Raw genomic sequence first — 21,636 nt, forward strand, 5'->3', positions numbered from 1 at the left:
ACTCTAAAGGGTGTAACTGAATTGGGGCGGAGACGCGCTTCGCGGCAGTCAGCATAGTAACTCTATGCCTCAACCTACATGGGAATGATAGGAGGTACAGGCTTCGGTTTGAATTCGATCTTTAGACTAGTGGCGCTTGCTTGAGGCGAAGTAAACGAAGCTACTCTTAGGCAAAGTTACACCCTTTAGAGTGTATCTCTGCCACACACCGATAATGGTCATCTTTGCTTCCCGAATTAGCACCAAAAGATTATTTTTTTTACAACAGCAATAACAAACATGCATGCACTTATATAAAGATGCTCATCAAGTATCTATGGAAATAATGTATTGCAAGAAAGTGTTGCGCGCTTGAGAGGAATGCTAAATGTGTCGTCTGCTACGACGCCTGTTCGCTGCGAACACGACTTAGACAGGCACTTGCGAACTCTCTCTCGCCCTTTCGAAAGGCTGCGTCTGAACGTCTTCAAATACCTTTAAGCACATCTGCTGCACTGCTAGCCGGGATGCTTGAGGCCTCCTACGAGTATGCTTCGTTTTATTTTATGTTGACGTACCGCATCCGAAGCGTTACGGCATGGCTTTGCACTTACCCCTTTTGCGACACTAGACTACAGCCAGGAAGCAGCAACCTTTCCTACCACAAGTAAGTTTGTGTTCTCAAAGTCCTAAAACATGCACTTCAATGAGCAGATAAATGAGCAATGCGTAATGAAGCCTTCAATAAAATTTGACTGTAAAGCCACTGCCCAGATGCATCCATTAGATGTGCATAATATGGTACACCTTGGGGATTCAGTATGTCCATTAGATATCCAGATTTATACAGAAAACGTTGCATGGATGTACTATGGATCATCGCAAATGCATCCGGAACATGTAAGTAGTACAGTGCTGGATATATGCAACATCTAATGGATATCCATATTAACCACACTTACGTCCATAGGATATTCATTGTACTATTTTGGGCTGTTTCTTTTATTCGTCATGGATGCATGCACTGGGTCTCTTCAATTTGTTGTCCCAGACTGCCCCAGACTGCTTGAGACGCCACTACAGCCAGTGATTATTGGCTGCATGCAGCTTCTCAGAGTCCTGGACAGCTTGAGACAACAAATCAAAGTGCCACTGTTACTAAGCGAAAAAAAACTTCCTTGTCACCACCAGCATTTTTATTGTGAAACTTCTTCCTGGTATCAACCATTTGACAAGTACGTAATGATGTACACAATATTTGCAGTGAAATACAATGGCAGACTGCAGCTGTCTCATGAAAATAAAGTGAACAGTAAAAATACAACACAAAGCCATCTCTTGGTTTCTGAAAGGCACAATGAACACTTAACACATGAACCAATACAAAAATACCACGTATGCATAACAGCTAAGCATAAACATACTAAAGGATAAATAAAATGAGACATTAAAAGCAATGCCTGCCAAGGAACACTTCTAGTGCACTGTTACATTCTCTCCAGTAAAATAAAACACAAATGGCACATTATCAGACTTCTCATGAACAAAAACAAAATTCACATATGGAAACATCAAAACACTATTAGAGTAGCCTTGTATTCAGCAAAAGAAAAATAGAAAATGTAGCGAAACAAAGGAGAGCAACAGCTGAAGGCCCAGAAGAGCAATATATCCTATAGGAAAAACAATCTGAAAACCACCAATACGTTAGCACAATGATAAATTCTGTAAGAAAAGCAGGCAACCCCCGGCTGCAGAAGGGTGCAAAATTAGCTTATCCATAAAGGGGAAAAATTTGGAACACAGCTACTTCATAAAAAAAAAAAGTTTTAACATATTGTTCTTACTCGATGAGGAAGTGATTGTCCTCGAATAAGTAAGCATGCAGTATAAGTACAAAAATGGTATGCTCTATAAATTATTCGAGTAGAATAACTATCATATTTCGATGCGAGTGACTACAGCAGATTCGTGTGTAGATTCATGGATAATAAGGAATGTCAATGTAATTGCAGTTAGTGGTTACCTAAGGCAGTGGTACCAGGCCACACCATGCTGCTGAGAGTGCTGAGCCATTCGTAGCAGTACCAGATCAGTCCTTTCCTTTTAAACTGTCTCCCTGCTTTCCATACACTCAGCCTAAAATCGCATAACACGATTCTATATTTGTCACGTTTTTGAAAACATACAGCACTACTTAAAATGCAATCAGGTGCCACGAAAGGCCAAAGCATTAAGCTGATGCTGGAGACGAGCTGCTACATCTACATCTCCGTAGCGTTATCTGGTTGGTGTTCATACACTGGGCTCAACACAGCAGCAGTGTAATTGCATTGGCCTTCGCAGCAGTACTACCAAGAAAACATGTTGCAGTGTGTGCTCATCTTAAGGTTGCCACTTCAAAAGGAATATTTCTGGGCGCTGAAGATAGTGAGGTTTAGCCTTGTAGTCATTACGGTGACTACAAGTTAGACCGCTACCAGTTTCAAAAGACGAAGATTTGCCAGCACTCTTAAAGGCACATGGTACGATGCTATATGGGGCTGGAAGGTGAACCGTACTTGAAAGATCACTCTCTTGCTGGCTGGCTTGAGCATCCTAAACCTGAAAAAGACGACAGAATCTTTACAACTATGCAAACAGATTGCTTATTACTTACCGTGCATTTAGATATTCACCCTTACTTGAAGCCCATGCTTGACTGTCACTATAACGATAGGTGTGAACGTGCCCAAGACACTCACTGTCTCTCCTTGGATGCGTTCGCGTCGGGCTTTATCTCGACCAAATCAAGCATGGGCTTCAAGTTAAGGCACATTTCTGAATGCGTGGGTAAGATATACAAGGTAGCTTAAAACGCCTAAAATAACCGGTTTTCAGCTTCTCTAAATTCAGTGATTAGGTTAAAATCCCAGAGTATAAAACCACACCTATAGCATCTTTATCACGGAGGCAGATCTAAGGCAGCTGCTTAAATAGTACCACTGACAATAAAATTGTCCTTGCAAGCAGTAGAGCACAGCAAAGCTTTATATAATGTGGAAAAAGATCGACTGTTCAAGAACACGTGAAAGTACATGGCTTGTGCCTACAAATGATACAAGCACGCAATACTGCACGCTATACACAGGAGCTATGTAAACGTGCAGAGGAGCAACAAAGCGTGCAAAATATCATGTAGCTCTACAGACAACCCTTATTACAAAAGACCTCCAAAGCAATGCATGAACGGCAACTACCTCACAACATCGAGCACCACTATCGAAAACGTGTGCCAGAACCACTGAAACAATCGTGCCGTTGTGCACAAAACCTGCGGACTGCGAGAAGCACGTACAGTATAAGAAAGACTAGGACGAGTAAGAGAAAATGAACTGAAACACGAGACAAAGGGAGACAAACAAGAACATCGCTTCTCTATGGACGTCAGACTCAGGAGTTTTGCAAGACGCGTAGCGCCACCTGCCGTTGCGAAGAGGCAGTAATTGAGTAGTGCGAAGCCCGACTCCCTTGCTAAGTTGCCTACGCAGCTAGCGACTGCGAAAGAACGATTTAACTAGATTTTGGTCCATATTGCGAGTGTTTTGCGCATTTAACACCCAGACAGAGAGCTATGAATTGCTACGCTAGTCGGGACGCGCCGCCGAACTGCCATAAAGCACTTGCTGGCTCACTCTTCAGACTGATGGTGGAAACGACGGCAACCGCGATAGCCGCGCGCTACGAAGAAAAGCCGCAATTGACGCTACTGTTGTGTTGTAAATTGCCATGAACGTGAAGGATGGAATAACAATGTTCAGTTTTACCGATTTCCATCGCGATCGTATGAAGGGGAAAGGCGAGAGCGCTGGATACGGGCCGTTCAACCTGTTGTGTAATCGGATTACTTGCATTCCTCACAACACAGCGACTCGCATGAGAAAGTGCAACAATTTTGTTCTTCTGTAATTGTGTTGCCGGTCCTGACGGAGGACCGTGGTAACCAAGCGAAAACTCAAGAATCTGCAGCCGCCACTTCGTTGGTAACAGAAAAAACAACATTGCGAACCATCCTGCTTATGTGCCATCGATATCTCCACCTTTTAACAGACGTCCGCCTCCGCTTGACTCAACAAGTGAACGGAGAGATTTGGCAGGTCAGCTTAACCAAACATTTTGGTTCGTTTATGAATTCAAAATCCTGTTCTAGAGCATCGTTGTATCGCGAGCTCATTTCTACTTTCGGTATATTTATGTCCTGCGCCGATACAACAAGCACGCTTCGCGATGTGCTGAGCCTGCTCGACTGCGTTTTTCAAATGTGAGCAATAATGTTGCTGTAGGAGCACTGAATGAGTAATTGCGAAGTAACGCAACTGTGTAAAGAAAACAATGTCACGTTTATTTACATTTATTTGTGCGCCCTTGTTGCTCGAAGCGTCTGCGAAAAGTTCAAATTAAGGTACTAAGCAATGCTGTAGCTCTTGCGAGAAAGATGCAGTGCGTAGGCACTGTAGGAAGCTTACTTTCGTTATGATCGCACGCTGTTTGCTGCCCTGGAAAAGGCTATAGATATATGAAAGGATTTACTCTCTGTAAATAATTGCGAGACAAAACATTACGATAAAATACATACAGTTATAGGAGATACTTAAGTCTTGTGTTCAGGACATATTCAATATGAACCAATTTGAAATGATTAGATTTTTATGCTGATATGCCTACAGACAAACCTGATGCTCTCTGTACTTGAGAGTTGCAGCACGCCGAAATAACACTTGAGACTTTATTTTATATTGTACACGTACTTCGCCCTGCTGAGCTTCCTTTCCGAAGCGTGGATGGGCGGAAGAAGCTTTCCAGGTCTGATTTTTAGGAAACCGTGCCTCAACACAAACGAAAGAGAAGGGTCCATTGTGGCTTATGCACCTTCGCTTGCGGACAGCTCTCCTTGCACTACTCAGTTAGCACCAAGGCTGCGATGGGGGCGCTGGTGACGGGTTTTTCCGCAGCACCGCCTGGGCAGAGTCTGAGGTCTATCGCCATTTGTTTCGGGTTGCACATAGAGTTTCTCACTACATTACCTAGAGGGAAATCTGGCGCTGCTGCGCTGTGGTATGCATGGGAATGCCGGTATTGTGTGACTTCAGATTGGCATCGTTCTCGGAGAGCCAGGACATCTTGAAGACGCGCCTGGCAAGTCCCGTTCCGTCTGTCGCAATGATCCATTTTCTATTAAAACAGCACGTAACAAGCTGTTTTAGCTTTAATATGACACAAAAACATGTTTTGTTTAAAGGGCCCCTGAAACGGTTCAGACAAATTTTGTAGACGCGTAGGGTACAGCTTAAGTAGAACATTCGCACCACAATTTAAGTGAAGCGTTACGTATTAATGGAGCTACAAGCGATTAGAAGTTACCCTCCTCCCTAGCCATGCTTTTCCTCCTCAACTCGTTAGCCGAGCGAGCGGGGCTAAGCTCCGCCTTCACTGGTTCTGCGTCACGATGCGACGTCACATCGTCCACTTCCGGTTGTTTTGGAGCCCGCACCCGCCCTGTACGCCCGCGCGAGACCTCTCCGCTAGCCGCTTGGCCGTCGACCCCAAGCAAGAGCTAACGAAGCAGCGTGCGTTGCGAACATTCTGTCGGAGCGCCGAACGTGTCTTGTATTCCGGTAACCACAGGCAAGCTGGTCATTTCGGCAAATGACTGGAGGCATAAACTCAAGGATGAAGGAACTTTAGCGTAGACGTACGTGAGCGGCCTGATCGGTGTGCACGGTCCATACACTTGTTGGCGCGGCGCTTAACCAGCCAAACAAAGTGCTGATATTGCACTAACAAAGTGTAAAACATTTTAAACATTTGTAAAAACAATGTGTTGATGATTACACTCCTGCGAAAAATACACACCAGCAGCAAAGAAGAATACACTTCGTTGCTGATACTGTGTATGGTTGAGCTCTGTGCCACCAGGTGGCTTACCATAAAGTTGGAAAAATTATCGATCACGCGCCCTAGTCAGCCAATCGGATAGCTCGCCCCACTGACGTGGTATGGGTGATTTCGGTCATATGGGTAGGGGCGGCTTAAAATTCCGCCGAGCAGTGTGCTGCGATCGGCAGCGAAGTGCATTTTTAAAACCTTATAATAAATTACACGCTTTACGCGGGGCACTTAGATGTGTCAGTTAATGATCAGAAGGACCTACTCTAACGACTCAGTACGTTTGTAGAAAATCGTCAAAAGCGTTTCAGGGTCCCTTTAACTATGAGAACTTGTGACTGCGTGCACAATTATATGATACGTAAAAAGTATCAGCGGGCCGCTAAAGTTGGAGGACAGATGACAAAATTCGCGCTCGCTTTGAAAGTTTGTCGTCTGTTGCTTTTCTTCGCTTGGTCGTGCATTGTAGGTGAGTAAAGATGTAATATGCGTGAACTGAAACATTTTATGAAGATTTTACTTTAAGAACGCGTTATTTGTGTAGCTATATCCACGTTTTAGACGAAGCCTCTTACAACACCAGCCAACACGAGCCTCGCAGACACATATACCGTCATTCCCATGACGGCACGGTGCCCCCTTAAGAAACTCCCATAGACGGTGGCGCCAGATTTCCCTCTAGGTGTTATAGTGAGAAACTCTATGGGGTTGCAGTTCAGCTGTTCACGAGTCTCAGCCACGACCTACTGTATAAAGAGCGACCTGCGCATCCTGTGGTCGCCTACGGCAGCGCGCGGCCAGAGAAATACCACGTGATCATTGAGTAGGGGCCAAGCGTGCCGGTAGAGGCCCTCAGTGCTCACCCTCACAGCAACGCCCGAAACACTCCGGCCCTGCCTTCAGGAGTACGGCGATGACGGTAAAAATTCGCACAGGAGCTGCAGTAAACTCGGCATTTCACATTATTGACAGGGTGCGGCTAGAAAAATGCGCGTCGATACATGCGATACATGCCCCAGATATTTGGTATCTTCGCTGTGCAGTGCAATCAAATTTGAAACTACTTTGAAGGCGCGACCGCGCGGCTGCTAGGATTGAAATAGTGTAATCCCTTAGAGCTTTTCTTTTTTTTCCCTCATTGTCTGCTAAAATGTTGGTTAGTGCTGTGGTGCCAGTATGGTCTGGTGTGCACTTACAGTAGGTCAGTACAATACAGTAGGTCGTGATCGAGGCCACGACCTTTCCGCGCAAGCCGAGGTCTGAGCGCGCCCGCACTTCATTCTCCCGTAGGTTTCGCTAGTCCCGAGCCGGACGCAATGAACGCACTACGTACCGCTTTGCAGGGCCCACGCGTTCCTTTGCTGCATTCGGCACGTTCACTGAAGTGACGTGCCGTTGAGAGCGCGGCAGAACGTGAGTAGTTTTAATTGCAGTGCATGCCACAATCGTAAAAAATGTGCTGTTGTTGACGTATTTATTTACACCGCTTTACCAAATGATAACGAAAGTCTAGCTTGAAAAATTCCAAGGGCGCTTTATTGTGCCATCACACAGATAGTCACTACACTTTAAGCACTTTTCTGGGGTTGGGCTTTCGAAACGAAAAGCTTCACTACAACACCGCGCTTCGCGCGAGCCAGCGTATGTCGGAATTGGCTCTGTAAGCGTGTTCGGAGTCGGCGCAGGCGGCCACTGCCGCGCGCTATGCGTCGTCGTTTGACGTTCGCCGCAAGCGCGTGTTTATCGCGGAGGCCGACTATATAACCGCTTGCCAGAGAACAGGCGTGCGCATTCAACATGGAAGGAGAGGAGAGTGATACTACCGATACAGAGAGCTGTGTTTATGGCTGTACAGAAATCGCAAGACAATGTGCCCAACAATGATGAATAAAGAAGATTAATAATCCTGCATAACTTATGGTATATATCATTGATAAGCAATTTGCATAACTACACAAGGCACACGTATAGCATAACCATAAGCTTACCAAAGCATATCCATAAGTGAAACCGTAATAGGCTAAATCATAAAGCATAACTGTAAGCTAAACCATAAGCATCACCGAACCTTTTCGCTTCGAGATATCCAGGCTTAACCTTAGCTAAGCCCCAGCCAATTTTTTTTTTTTGTTGTTGTTCAGGTGTCAACCATTGGTTCCTAATATCGGTCACGGGGAACTCATGAAATGAAATTCCTCTTGATGCTCGGCCGCTTGACTCACAACGGCATGCAGAAGTAAACCATCGTGCATGAAGCCGCAAACGCGAAAGACGGCGCCCACGGGGCTGAGAATCACAATGTCACTGAAATAGAATCTAGTAATCAAGATCTAGCGACACCAGCAGATCACCAAGCACTCAGCTAATCGATTGTTTCGTGCGCGTGCGTCCTTCCGTGCTCTCGCTAAAAATGCTTGCTGCCCGTGCGTGCGGCCGGCCACGGGGTTTGGGTAGGTGGGGGTGGATGGATGGATGTATGGATGTTATGAGCGTCCCCTTTGGAACGGGGCGGTGGCTTGCGCCACCAAGCTCTTGCTACTATGCTGCCTAATATCCTACCTAGGTTAACCAATGAAAAAAAAAAAAAAAAAAAAAAAAAACCCCGCTATGAACTACCACGTCCAAATTTTCTGATACCCTATTGCGAACTGTGCTTTTGTACGTCTCAGTCTTTTGTCGTTTCCCTACTTTTCTTCCACCAATCCTCCAATCGCCTCTTACTGATGTCTATTGCGGACCTGTTTGCTTTACCACTGCTCCCGCTGAACCCAAGGGCTTCAAGGAGGCCAGTGGTGCCTAAATCGACCGCTGGATAGACGTCTTCACATTCTAATAAAATATGCTCCGTCGTTTCCCTAGCTTTACCGCAGCAAGCACATGCTTCTTCTTCCTTCTTATATCTCGCTTTATAGGTGCGTGTTCTAAGGCATCCCGATCTCGCTTCGAAAAGTAATGAGCTTCCCTTTGAGTTATCATAAATGGTTTCTTTCCTAATTTCGTTTTTTCCCCTTAAGTAGTTACTCATGGCAGGTTTCTTTTCCATTGCCGCCACCCATGAGATTAATTCAGCCTCTCTGACTTTCCGCTTGACCTTCTTTGTTACTGTGTTGCCCACCCCACAGGCCGCATACTTGCTGGTAAGCTTCCTAGTTCTTTTCCTCCACTGTGAATCAATGTTTTGACTGTACAGATACCTGAACACTCTCCCAGCCCATTTACTTTCCTCCATATTCCTCAGCCGTTCTTCATACTCAATTTTACTGCGAGCTTCCCTCACTTCAAAACTAGTCCAGCCCATATCCCCTTGCACAGCTTCATTTGTAGTCTTCCCGTGAGCGCCCAATGCGAGGCGACCCACTGACCTTTGGTTCCCGTCGAGTCCTGATTGTACCCCTGATTGTACCCCTGATTTAAAGCAAACAACCGCATTTCCCAAAAGTAAGTCCTGGAACCATTACCCCTTTCCACATAGGCCTCAGACTCTGCCCAGGCGGCGCTGCGGAAAAACCCGTCACCAGCGCCCCCATCGCAGCCTTGGCGCGAACTGAGTAGTGCAAGGAGAGCTTTCCGCAAGCGAAAGTGCATAGGCCGCAATGGACCCTTCTCTTTCGCTTCTGTTGAGGCACGGCTTCCTAAAAATCAAGGACCTGGAAAGCTTCTTCCACCCATCCACACTTCGGAAAGGAAGCTCAGCAGGGCGAAGTACGTGTACAATATAAAATAGTCTCAAGTGTTATTTCGGCGTGCTGCAACTCGCAAGTACAGAGAGCATCAGGTTTGTCTATAGGCATATCAGCATAAAAATCGAAGCATTTCAAATTAGTTCATATTGAATATGTCCTGGACAAAAGACTTAAGTATCTCCTATATATTTATGAATTTAATCGTAATGTTTTGTCTCGCAATTATTTACAGAGAGTAAATCCTTTCATAGCCTTTTCCAGGGCAGCAAACAGCGTGCGATCATAACGAAAGTAAGCTTCCTACAGTGCCTACGCGTTGCATCTTTCTTTCTCGCATGAGCTACAGCATCTCTCAGTACCTTAATTTGAACTTTTCGCGCAGACGCTTCGAGCAACAAGCGCGCACAAATAAATGTAAATAAGCGCGACATTTTTTTTTCTTTACACACGTGCGTTACTTCGCAATTACTCGTCCAGTGCTCCTACAGCAACTTTATTGCTCACATTTGAAAAACGCAGTCGAGCAGGATCAGCACGTTGCGAAGCGTGCTTGTTGTATTGGCGCAGGACATACAAAATACCGAAAGTAGAAATGAGCTCGCGATACAACGATGCTCTAGAACAGGATTTTGAATTCATAAACGAACCAAAATGTTTGGTTAAGCTGGCCTGCCAAATCTCTCCGTTCCACTTGTTGAGTCAAGCGGAGGCGGACGTCTGTTAAAAGGTGGAGATATCGATGGCACATAGGCAGGATGGTTCGCAACGTTGTTTTTTGTCTTACCAACGAAGTGGCGGCTGCAGATTCATGAGTTTTCGCTTGGTTACCACGGTCCTCCGTCAGGGCTACGCAACACAATTACAGAAGAATAATATTGTTGCACTTTCTCGTGCGAGCCGCTGTGTTGCAGGGAATGCAAGTAATCCGATTGCCCAACAGGTTGAACGGCCCGAATCCAGCGCTCTCGCCTTTCCCCATCATACGGTCGCGATGGGAATCGGTAAAACTGAACGTTGTTATTCCGTCCTTCACGTTCATGGCAATTTACGACACAACAGTAGCATCGATTGCGGCGTTTCTTCGTAGAGCGCGGAGCTATCGCGGTTGCCGTCGTTTCCGCCATCAGTCTGAAGAGTGAGCAGGCAGGCGCTTTATGACAGTTCGGTGGCGCGTCCGACCAGCGTAGACATTCATAGTTCTCTGTCTGGGTGTTAAATGCGCAAAACACTCGTCATATGGACCAAAATCTAGTTAAATCGTTGTTTCGCAGTCGCTAGCTGCAAGGCAACTTAGCAAGGGAGTCAGACTTCGCACTACTCAATTACTGCCTCTTCGCGCCGGCAGGTGGCGCTACGCGTCTTGCAAAACTCCAGAGTCTGACGTCCATACCTCGGAGGACCTCGTACCTATTGTATCCCCATAGCGCTCTGTGCTTCATTATGGCTGCATTTCTCTTCCCCTTGACTGTTATGGTTTTTTCCTGTGTTTCCATATATCCGTTGCCTTCGTTTATCCATATACCAAGGTATTTATATTCTGTTACCCGAGGTATTTCTTGGCCCTGTATCTCCAGTGTCTGTTCATTGTTTTCATTGAATACAATAACACCTGATTTTCTAACACTAAATTTCAAACCTAAATTGTTGCACTAGCGCCACTGTTCGCGGCGGCGGTTTGGAAAACTAAAATAAACCACACAAGCAAAAGCAAATCAGCGGCGCTGGCGCAGCGCCGCACGCGCAGGTCGCCCCTTATACAGTAGGTCGTGGTCTCAGCTATGCACCAATTAAGAAACATCACCGACATGCCTTGAAGGGTACTGCCGAAACCGCTGGGCGTTCGCGTTCTGCATCAGCTCTTCCGGCCCATGCTAAGCACTCATTACCGGCATAAAAGAGAAGAAAGTACAAAAACAAACCACCGACATACCTTGAAAACCATGTGCCTGCTGACGACCGGACACCACTGCAGACATGGCGAGAATAAGAAACGAAGTGTCATGTCTAGCATCTCGTTGTGAGAACGGAAAGGTTGGCGCTATCTTCTGCAGCCCTTCAGGGAGCACAGCATAGATCAGCACTGCTCAGCCATAGAGAAAGCTCAGCACCAGCACATGGAATAAAGAACTAACTGGCCAGGATTGGAACATAAGTTTCATCCCCGCATACGCTTGCTTGCTGCGCCGTTGCAATGGCTGCACCAACGCCTCCTATGCACTTATGGAGACGTATGACAGGCACGCGACTGTGATAATAATTAATAATTGGACAATAATGTTGCCTAAAATCTCTTTAAATCATTTAACTTTTCTGACGTCTTTAAACATCATTTTTCATTTAGTGCAAGATTTGTGGCATGCTACCGGCTCCTTGCTTTCGACGCACATGGCCTCCGAGATGGAGTGTCAAGTGTCGGAGGCTACGCAATCACTTCCACACGGGAAGATTGCCACAGTTTAAAAAGTTTGGTGGTGCTCAACAAAAGTAGAGGGCCTTGATATAATTTTCATGCAGTTTTTTCTACTATATATATCAGTTCATTCCCAAACATACTGTGCCTTGTTTTTTCAATTACTTTTCCAAAGTCGGAAATAAAAAAGTCATTAATTGCCAAAAAAAAAGATAGAAATGGGACGTTATAGCTGGTTATAATTCATTACATGTTCACTGATGATACCGGGCGATTGTCGCACCAAACTATAGGCTCCAACTGCGCAGCATCGGCCACGTCAAAATCATAGAAGCACGCGTTGACAATGCGAAAAAAAAGCTTCGGGGGGCCTACAACGCACGTCTAAAGTACAAACTTTGTGGACGTTCCATGGACATCCAAAATTTTGTCTGCTGTACGTCTGATGAACCAACTAAATGGATGTTCATCAGACATCCAAAACGTTGATGCCATTGTATACGTCCGGGTGGATGGATGGATGGATGTTATGAGCGTCCCCTTTGGAACGGGCCGGTGGCTTGCGCCACCAAGCTCTTGCTACTATGCTGCTTAATATCCTACCTAGGTTAACCAATGAAGAAAAAAAAAAAACCCACTATGAACTACCACGTCCAAATTTTCTGACACCCTATTGCGAACTGTGCTTTTGTACGTCTCCGTCTTTTGTCGTTTCCCTACTTTTCTTCCACCAATCCTCCAATCGCCTCTTACTGATGTCTATTGCGGACCTGTTTGCTTTACCACTGCTCCCGCTAAACCCAAGGGCTTCAAGGAGGCCAGTGGTGCCTAAATCGACCGCTGGATATACGTCTTCACATTCTAATAAAATATGCTCCGTCGTTTCCCTAGCTTTATCGGTTGCGATCGGTTGAACGATCGCAGCGCCAGATTTTCCTCTAGTCATACTAATATGAAACTCTATTTTCGCGGCCAACGTTTTTGGCGGAGATAGCGGCAAGCAAGGGGAGGGCGGTTCGGTCACAGAACACATATGGTTCGGTCGTACCACTAGAAACATAAAGTTAGACTAGAAAGCAGTGCTAGAAAGCCTCCTAGTTCACTATGGTGTCCCGAGCATTGAAGCCTGTCATCGGAGGGCCGCACGCCTCTCTGCATCATCATCATCATCGATTACCCGCTTCTGTCGCTTTGTTTTCGGTTTGTCGCCATAACAACCTCCTTTGTACGGAGCAAAACTTGCGCGGAACGTGGTGAAGGCCCGCAGATTTCTTACATGGTCTACCTCAACGACCACCAGGCGAAGCGGCTGCAAGGAAGGTATAAAGCGCTTAATATTAAGCATTCATAATGTCGCTTTCAACTTGGGCGATCACTTGGTTGCCCCCTTTTGCTCTGCATGCAATGCGCGCGCGCGTGTGTGTACCTTACTGTTCGGTTTATGTTCCATCCATCCTCTTTTTTATTTTATACGTGTTCACAGCACGCAGCTGTAGAAACGCTGAAGCTATGGACACAACGGATACTGAATCGGTAGAAGATGAATCTGAACACCCACAGCAACCGTACGTGGACGTCGAAGCAGTCAACAACACGCTAACGGAAGTCCACCAGCAGTACAATAACCTGCTACTCAAGTACTCCAATGCTTTAAATATAATTGACGAGCTTAAATGCCAACTAGCTTGCGGGGTGGTCAATAAAGAAATCGCCGGTGGCTGGAGCGAGTCCAATGCATTGGAACTTCGAAAAGACGTCCGCTATCTCGAGGCTGATATAACACGGGAGCCATTGCCACTGGCCCCAAGTAAGCGAAACTCGAATTTTGTTACGCTACGACATTCTGGAGATCGCATCAATCGAGAGAGGGCGATCCTTTGTGCTTCTGACGTCGGCAGTCTGCCACCGCTAGAACATGGACAAGTTGGGCTGCACTCCCCCACTGGAGTGTCTACTTTTCCACCAGAAAACCTGCGGGAAGCGCGTCACATAGAAGCAGACTGTGAACTCGAAGCGTTGGAAGAACCTGCAAGCAGCTGTATGAGTGTCATACTTGACCCTACAAATGACTTTGTTTCATACACAGCCCCCACAAGCATGGATGATGCACGCAAATTTTCATCGCACCCGTGTGCCTATGATAGCACTCGTAGGAGATCTTCGAGTCACAAGACTGCTTCAGTGCAGCGCAAGTACCACCAAGTTGCTGTAGTTTATCCAGCGCAGCGCAATGCCAAGTTGTGCACTGTGGTGAGTACATACATAGCTATAGCATACGCCTTGCCGATTTCTGCCAACAACAGATGCAATTTCAGGGTTGCTGCCTAGCTCATTCCTGCTGCTGCTGCACTGAAAAGAAATCCATGCACCGCCAAATGGATGCTCCCCATTCCTCATGCTGCTTCAATGCTGGCCTTGACGCCACATTTACACACCTTTCAAGAAAATGGTAATTTCACGTCTTAATTCAACTCCTACTGGGCACACGTCTAAATTTGTGGCCACGTTTTTGTTCCCAACAGCCTCTGGCCCTCCAGTGGCACGAGTGCCACCGCAGATACTTCACTATTTAAGGTATTACTTTTGCTGCAGTACTCGAATGAATCATTGCATTAATTTAACAAATTTTTTATTCCAGATCTCATCAGCTTTGGACATTGCCCTCAAGCTTGCAGCAGAATTGAGAAAAAATTCCTCTTCTCTGCTCCAACAACTATAGGGCCAACTTTAGTTGTAATATTTCTACACTTTATTTATATATATGACGGTATCCCATTGACTCACACAGGAAGCCTGCTGCTCACAGTGAATTGTCTTAAAATTTATTTAGCTGCCTACTATAAAGATGCATTAAAAAGGAAATGAAACGTGCCAAAACAATTGAGTGAATCATGCTGCCATATTTTTTCTGACAGAAAGTGATCCCTTTATTTGTTTTACGTTGGTGACATTCTACAATAAAACATTTTTTATACAACTTTCCGCATTGTTCTGTGTTCCATTAGCTGTGGGAAGGAGCTGCAGAAAGCAGGTCTAGGCCACCAATGTTCTAAGATCACACTGCTCCTTGAGCTTCCTGCTGAAAAAGGAAAAATCCATAGGTTATTTTTATTAGTGACGCAAGTCTATTATTCATAATAACCTGAAGCTACCTGTGTGAAATATTTTTTAATTGTCAACTTAGGGCAGCAATACAGAAAAAGTTGGGAGCACATTTTGTAATCAACCATTCATTTTGTTTTAACCCCAGCACCAGGGGTCAGTCTTTGCAACAGCACATATGACAGGTGAAGATGGAAAAAACAAAAACAAGATTGGTTGTTACAAAATATAATCTCAGTTATCAATTTCATGACTTTTTGTCCAGAGGAGTTAATCATTAACACTACAAGAGATTGTAGACTGTGGATTAGGTTGAAAGGTACAGATATTCCAACATGCTTCTCATATAATGAGCTGAAAACAAAAGTACAAGAAAGTGTGCTGACAAGCACATGCACTGCTTTTGAAGCATTTTACTTTTCCTAGGCAGATTTTATTGTGAGCATCTAATTGAGAACTGCATAAGTTTAGCATTTCAACTATGCTGTAATACCTATAGCTTTTTTACTAGTTTTACTAGCTTTGGGATAGTTAGCGCAACAAAACCCTTAAACTTTTATCCTATTAATTCAGTTTATGGTCATTCCAGGTGAACTGCTGGATAAAATAATTTAAACTGATTTAACAAAAGGTCTAACAGGTTGTTCTGCAATTACTGGAACAAAAGTGGACTCTAGATTAGGCAGGACACTTCCTCACCGACACACAGTCTGTCTACACGGTGCCGGCGCCACACCTTTCAGCTCGCTGCTTGTGGTTTTGTCACAATTTGCAGTCGGGAGGAGGTGCGCCACTGGCCACAAGCCGAGAATCTATGGTTTCTGTGTGCGCAGATACTGGCTGTTTCATAAATAGGAGCGTCAGGTATATAGTAACCCCTCGTTAACTTGAACTCCGATATCTCCGCCGTGGTGACGACCCATGTGTTCTTTCGCACTAGACCGCGTATCTCGAAATGTCGACTTCGAAAATGCAAGGAAAAGGCGACGTCGCTTGAACTCGCTTTCCGCACAGCGGCAGCTCGCTTAGCCGAGCCAGACGCCGTGCCGGGCCGCGCTTCCTACTCACGCTTATCTTTTTCCCCTTCTGTCTATCACCGCTCGCGCGCACTTGCATGCTTGGCTGCTCGCTGCCATTTTGTTGTGGCCTCAAGCAATAGCTGAGTCGACGTCTTTCTTATTCCTTTCTCATTTATGACGCTGTAAGAAACACGTCAATGTTGTAACGGCGTAATAATAGTAATCATGAGCAAGATGATTGGCACTTTTGAGCAGGCACGATTATAGGCCACGCTATGCGCCCAAAAGAAACGAGCATGCGAGCCCACACTTCAGCGAGATCGCGGCTTGATAAGGACGCTCGCTTCATGATCGCGCGACGATGAGGGGTATATGCCACGTCACTAGTGGGTGTCCGCTAAAGGCGTGGCAAGGGTGCAATTCAGCAGTTCAGTTTCGGTTTTCGAAGCGAAATTGCTACGAGTTCATTATACGATGCTCAAAGTAGCAGTGTCAGCTATTTGGGGTCTGTTCGATTCGCCTGCACCATTGCGAACCAGTTCACGGCGGTTCACGAGAAGTTCAAAAACTGTGCAGCTCGATTCCGGAGGTGCAGGCCCAGCGAAACACTCGAAACGAATGCAAAGGTGCAGACGCGGTGTAGATGTTATGCTATGTCAGACTAATGTGCACGGAGTGCGTAAGTTTGAGAGGTCCTGAACTGCAGGTATGATCGGTTTCTGGGGCGTAAATACACACTACAGTTGCGTAGACACATCACACGTGTTTAAGCGGGCTTGCGCCCGTGTGCTGCGTCGTCTGCTGCGTCGCTGCTTCGCACCTGTATGCCTGCACCAAGTCGGTACCGACAGTGGAGCGGGTGCAGCAAAATCATGAACCAGCCCTGCACCTTTTGAAACGAACGTCGTGGTTCTGCGGCCGCCATTGCTGCACCGCTGAAACGAATGGCAGGGTGCAGCACCCCGTGAACTGGTTCAAGTGGTGCAGGCGAATCGAACGTACCCCGAGTCGGTTGACTGGCACTGCGGCTATGCTCGGATGACTGGCTTCAAATATTGCATCGAGATCAATAGTATTTGTGCTGGGCACGCTGTTTTGGCACAGCGCCAGTAAAGCCGTACCTTGCCCGTTGACGCTGACGCGTCCAGTACAGTGAATGCGAAAGCGGCCGAGATTATTACTGACAGAATTTTGAAAGCGTCCACGTGGTCTATGCGCGACCAGCGGGCTTCTATCGTCTGAAATAGCTTATTTCGAAACTCCGCTTATCTCGCATCCTTTTTTAAATACAGCTTCGAGTTGACGGGGAGTTTACTGTACATGACACCTCCTGCTAAACCGCTTGCTTGCTTGTTCGCACTCAAATTGTTAAGCACTTGCTAAGTACTGTTTTCCATGGTTTTCAGTGCAAACCCTAGATGGCATCATGAATCCACCTGCTGGGCCCACGTAAGAACCGGTGGACTACAGCACGAGGAGACACATGATCGTCTGCATTTGCATGCACTACAGCATTCGACAATGGCATCCTGTGTGCACCCAAGGAGTATTCACACTAACAAGGAGCTGTGCTGAGTATGCAGCAGCATCTAGTGTCCAGCACAACTAAGGAGTTAAAATGAAAGTTTTTATATGCACATGAGCAGTTTACTCATTAACCTTCATAATGGACACTGCTACCTAGCCATGGCAACGCTATTTAGCCAAATCAAGCCCAAGGCATCAGCATGGCTCCGGTAGGGTGGCTAGCTCCGGTAGCACAATATTTCTTTGCCAAAAAATGGTAGTTACTACATGTTGTAGGACGCACAGAAAATAAAATTTGCTTCTTTTCATCACACATTTTTCTAAATATAGGCGCCTTAGTGGGCAGTAAACCTGCAAAAAGTAGTGTACAGACTGCATTTGAATTTTCTAAAGAAGTTTGGCAAAGTAGATGTCCCATTAAACAAACAGATACCAGTGTTCCTCTAGTCCTGAGGCACCTCGCCATTAGTAGTACCCAAAACTGAAGATACTTTTAGTTGGATCATGTGTGAGCAAAAACAAGGAATCTTGGTATGCCAAGGAGCAGCAATGCAAGCAGGTGTTGAGGGTTACTGTAAGCATGCCAGTGCTGTGACTCTTGATCAGTCATGTTTGAGCCAACATACAGGGTCTGTTCCGAAAGTAGTAGGACTGGTTTTTTCCTGGGCAGTCAGGCGGATAAGAGGCGATCTGCGCGCCCTGTAATGGTTGTGGTCGGGCATGAAATAGATATAGTAGCTGGCCCATGCCGTTGTCCAACTCATCCATGCTGAGGACGTTGTTGAAGGGAGAGACTTGATTGAGAACGAGGAATATGGGATTTATTTACAGTATCTACATGAGAATGTTACAGTTCATCCGTCTAGCATGACTGAAAGAGAATGCACGCTGAACAGTCGACGAGGGCTGCTTAAATACACTCTGTCCTCCCTAGATCCCTAGGTGAGGGAAAACGGCCGTTCAGACTTCGACCGATGGGAGCGTCCAAAGTCATCGTCGCCGACCCGCCTTGGAGGGGGAGGGTTTACACACTCACTTCCGCACAGGTTTCACTGACCACACCGAGGTGAGAGGGTTCTCGCAGACAAGGGTCCTGCCCCGAGCAGGCGCCTTTTGATCCCAGTGTTGACTCCGCAGACAGTGGCCGCCGCGTCTGTCCATTGACTGACGATTTCTAAGACCCACTTGGTCTGCCGACCGCGCCTAGACATAGTGGCGCCGACGGGCTGGAGACTCGTATTGTCGTCCTTACAAAGCGAGTCGCCGCAGCAGACATGGTGGCGCCGTTCGGTAGGGGACTGTCGTTTCCCCGAAGATCGCCAGCCCCCCCCCCCCCCCCCCCCCCAGGAAGAATGTAACAGCGCAGCATCGGTGAAGGGGATATTGGGAACGCTGGGAAAAATCGGCAGTCGGCTTTCGGCCGTTGAAGAGAGCAGGTCGCTTGTACTGTGAACCCCTGTCGAAACGCCTCGTCACGGAGAATCATGGAGCGTGCACAGGATCAGCGATACGCGATCAAATTTTGTGTAAAGCTTGGTAAAACGGGCAAAGAGACTCATGACATGATTAAGGAGGCCTACGGTGATGCTGCCGTGGGTAGATCAGGTGTTTTTGAATGGCACACGCTATTCCGAGAAGGTAGGGAAAGAGTGGAAGACGACGCACCGCTCCAGATGCCCTTCGACCAGCAAGACCAACGAAAATGTGTCGCGAGTGAAAAATTTACTGAACAGTGATCGTAGTACGAGTATCGGAATGATAGCTGATGACTTGAGCATTCCTCAAACCCAAGTTTTTGAGATTGTGACAGAAAACTTAGCCATGAGGAAAGTGTGCACGAAGTTCGTGCTGCAAGTGTTGTCAGAGGACCAAAAGCCAACCGAAAAGCAATCTGCCAGGATTTTCTTCATCATGTGAATGAGGACCCCGACTTTTTGGACAATGTAGTGACTGGTGACGAGACGTGGGTGTTTGATTACGACCCGGAGAGCAAGCGGCAGAGCTCAGAATGGCACACCCCTTTTTCCCCACGCCCCAAGAAAGCACGAATGAGCAAATCCAAGCAAAAGTCCATGATCATTTCCTTTTTTAATCGACATGGAGTCATTCACAAAGAGTTCGTACCACATGGACAAACAGTTAATGCAGTTTTTTATGTGGAAGTCCTCAAAAGACTGAAAACGCATTGTTAGTGTCCGCCCAGCCATCAGCAACAACTGGCAGCTGCACCATGACAACATGCCGAGCCACACAGCGTTCCGCATAGTGGAGTATCTTGTCCAGCACAAGGTGGCAACGCTGCCTCAGCCCCACTACAGCCCTGACTTGGCCCCACCAGACTTTTTTCTATTCCAGAGAATAAAATCGAAGCTCAAGGGGAAGCATCACGGATCGGTAGAGGTAAAGCCCCTCCATACACGTTTCCGCCGACCAGAAAGCGGCGGTGGCGCGTGGATGCAGGGGCTTTAGGTAGAGGCGGTTCAACAGGCCGCGACGAGGGAGCTAAACAACATTCCAGTCCAGGAGTTCCTGGAGGCGTACAAAAACTGGAAAACTCGTTCGCAGCAGTGTGTAGATGCGGAAAGGTGCTACTTTGAAAAATTTTAGTCGTTTGCACTATACTTACGAATTAAATTAAAAAAAAAAAGAGTCCTACTGCTTTTAGAACAGACCCTGTATTTACCTTGATGCCAACAAACAGTTATTACTGTAAATCTTGAAATGGCTGCTAAATTTTCCTTTTAAACGTAAGCAGATTTCTCTCTGTATGTCTGTGTGCGTACGTGCATAAAAAGTGATGATTCATGTAACTGCAATATTATTATACCTGAAAATTAAACATAATATGGCAAATCAGTTCTGTGGAACTCCACAAGGTGGAGTAAGATGGATGACAGTGAAAAATTGTTATGCTGTCTTTCATGGTTGTACACCACCCTAGATGGTGCTATGAGTCTGCCTGCTTTCGATGCTTTCAGTTGAGAAACAATTTGGCCTCACTATACAATTTGCTAGCCTTATGGTTAAATAAGATGGGAGAAGGACCACCCCAGAAAGGCGTTGGTCCTGGGTTCAATCCCTAGACCAGAATACATTTTTATTGAATTGCGAAGCTTTCTTTCTGAGAAACCCATATGGATTTCTTTTCCTTTTTAGTTTGTGCTACTGTCGTGCAAATGAGTTTTTATCTTTCATGAACATTAAACTGCCCGTTTATATGCTGATATGTTGCATGCCAACTCAGTGATGGCATCAGACTGTCACCGTGACAACCATGCATGATAACGGCATCACTGACCGTACATCAGTTCTTGCAGTTTGGCACAGAGCGATACTGCATGTAAGGCACTGTTGTATGCAAGCTGTCGCCAATCATGCAAGCACATTCACCAGAGCTGAAATTTTTGCAGAACAGACATCATCTTTTGTCTGTCGGTGACAGCTGACTGAACGAGAAAGCAACTCCAGATACAGCCCATCTTTTGGAGTTTGTGAACAGTTTGAAAGCAAAACACATTGCTTGCATTTGTAAACACAGCCTATGACAAGAGAGCTCCGACTGAATTGGACCTTGAAGTGAATTTCAGAATATCACAATTTTTTTTTTCTCATAAAACAGTGACTGTGGACTTTAACAATGAAGAGACCAAGGTACTGTGTACTTCCCATTTTATGAATAGCCAATGGGTACAACAGCTCTCTGCCTATGGACCAAACTTCAGGCAATTATAAGTATCATGAACAACCTTCAGATGTGCCTGTAGTAATTAGTACTTGGCTTTAAGCTATCAATGCTATATTAAGATATTGACTTTGTAATACTAGCTATTCCCACATGTAACAAAAAAAGAAAAAAAGAAAGAAAAACACGACTGGCCGAAGACATAACACATTCTGAACTTACTAGTACTAACAATGTGATGGCATTCCTGTGATGGTGTCACCACTGCACCAACTCGGGGACCCCGTAGGCTTCCTTGTACAATATTGC

General features: G+C 46.0%; 2 protein-coding genes and 1 long non-coding RNA gene across 12 annotated transcripts in view; 1 reads left to right on the top strand and 2 right to left on the bottom strand.

Moving 5' to 3' along the window:
* Positions 1-1,157: 1,157 nt before the first annotated feature.
* LOC129381135 (uncharacterized) lies at positions 1,158-12,941 on the bottom strand. Its single transcript, XR_008609374.1, has 2 exons — positions 11,518-12,941; positions 1,158-2,583 (listed from the first exon to the last, which is right to left on the bottom strand). It is a non-coding gene; the product is annotated as an uncharacterized lncRNA (long non-coding RNA).
* Positions 12,942-13,210: 269 nt separating this feature from the next.
* LOC126548151 (uncharacterized) lies at positions 13,211-14,979 on the top strand. 2 transcript variants are annotated; one of them, XM_050196276.3, is made up of 5 exons: positions 13,211-13,317; positions 13,481-14,247; positions 14,313-14,446; positions 14,520-14,571; positions 14,636-14,979. In XM_050196276.3, the coding sequence occupies exons 2-5, from the start codon at positions 13,507-13,509 to the stop codon at positions 14,714-14,716; spliced, it is 1,008 nt and encodes a 335-aa protein (XP_050052233.1). In that variant the 5' UTR covers positions 13,211-13,317; positions 13,481-13,506; the 3' UTR covers positions 14,717-14,979. The 2 variants fall into 2 exon arrangements, with proteins under 2 accessions (XP_050052233.1, XP_054919714.1); XM_055063739.2 differs by having other exon boundaries at positions 13,214-14,247.
* Positions 14,878-21,636, bottom strand: part of LOC126548149 (26S proteasome non-ATPase regulatory subunit 5) — a 79,851-nt gene continuing 73,092 nt past the window's right edge. For 4 of the 9 annotated variants that reach the window (XR_007602871.3, XR_008609368.2, XR_008609369.2 and 1 more), the window contains one exon: positions 14,878-15,076. The gene's annotated coding sequence lies outside the window, so the exon portion shown is untranslated. Of the gene's footprint in view, positions 15,077-21,549; positions 21,622-21,636 lie in introns of all 9 variants that reach the window. The other 5 variants (XR_008609371.2, XR_008609372.2, XM_055063737.2 and 2 more) reach the window with 3 other exon arrangements.

Source organism: Dermacentor andersoni, chromosome 1 (assembly GCF_023375885.2).
Source record: "Dermacentor andersoni chromosome 1, qqDerAnde1_hic_scaffold, whole genome shotgun sequence".
Classification (NCBI taxonomy): domain Eukaryota; kingdom Metazoa; phylum Arthropoda; class Arachnida; order Ixodida; family Ixodidae; genus Dermacentor; species Dermacentor andersoni.

Excerpts from the sequence above, each read along its gene's own strand:
- LOC126548151 (XM_055063739.2), top strand. The coding sequence starts at position 13,348 with ATGTCGCTTTCAACTTGGGCGATCACTTGGTTGCCCCCTTTTGCTCTG. Across the intron at positions 14,248-14,312 it reads ATGCCAAGTTGTGCACTGTG|GGTTGCTGCCTAGCTCATTC; the intron begins GTGAGTACATAC and ends ATGCAATTTCAG. Across the intron at positions 14,447-14,519 it reads ACACACCTTTCAAGAAAATG|CCTCTGGCCCTCCAGTGGCA; the intron begins GTAATTTCACGT and ends TGTTCCCAACAG.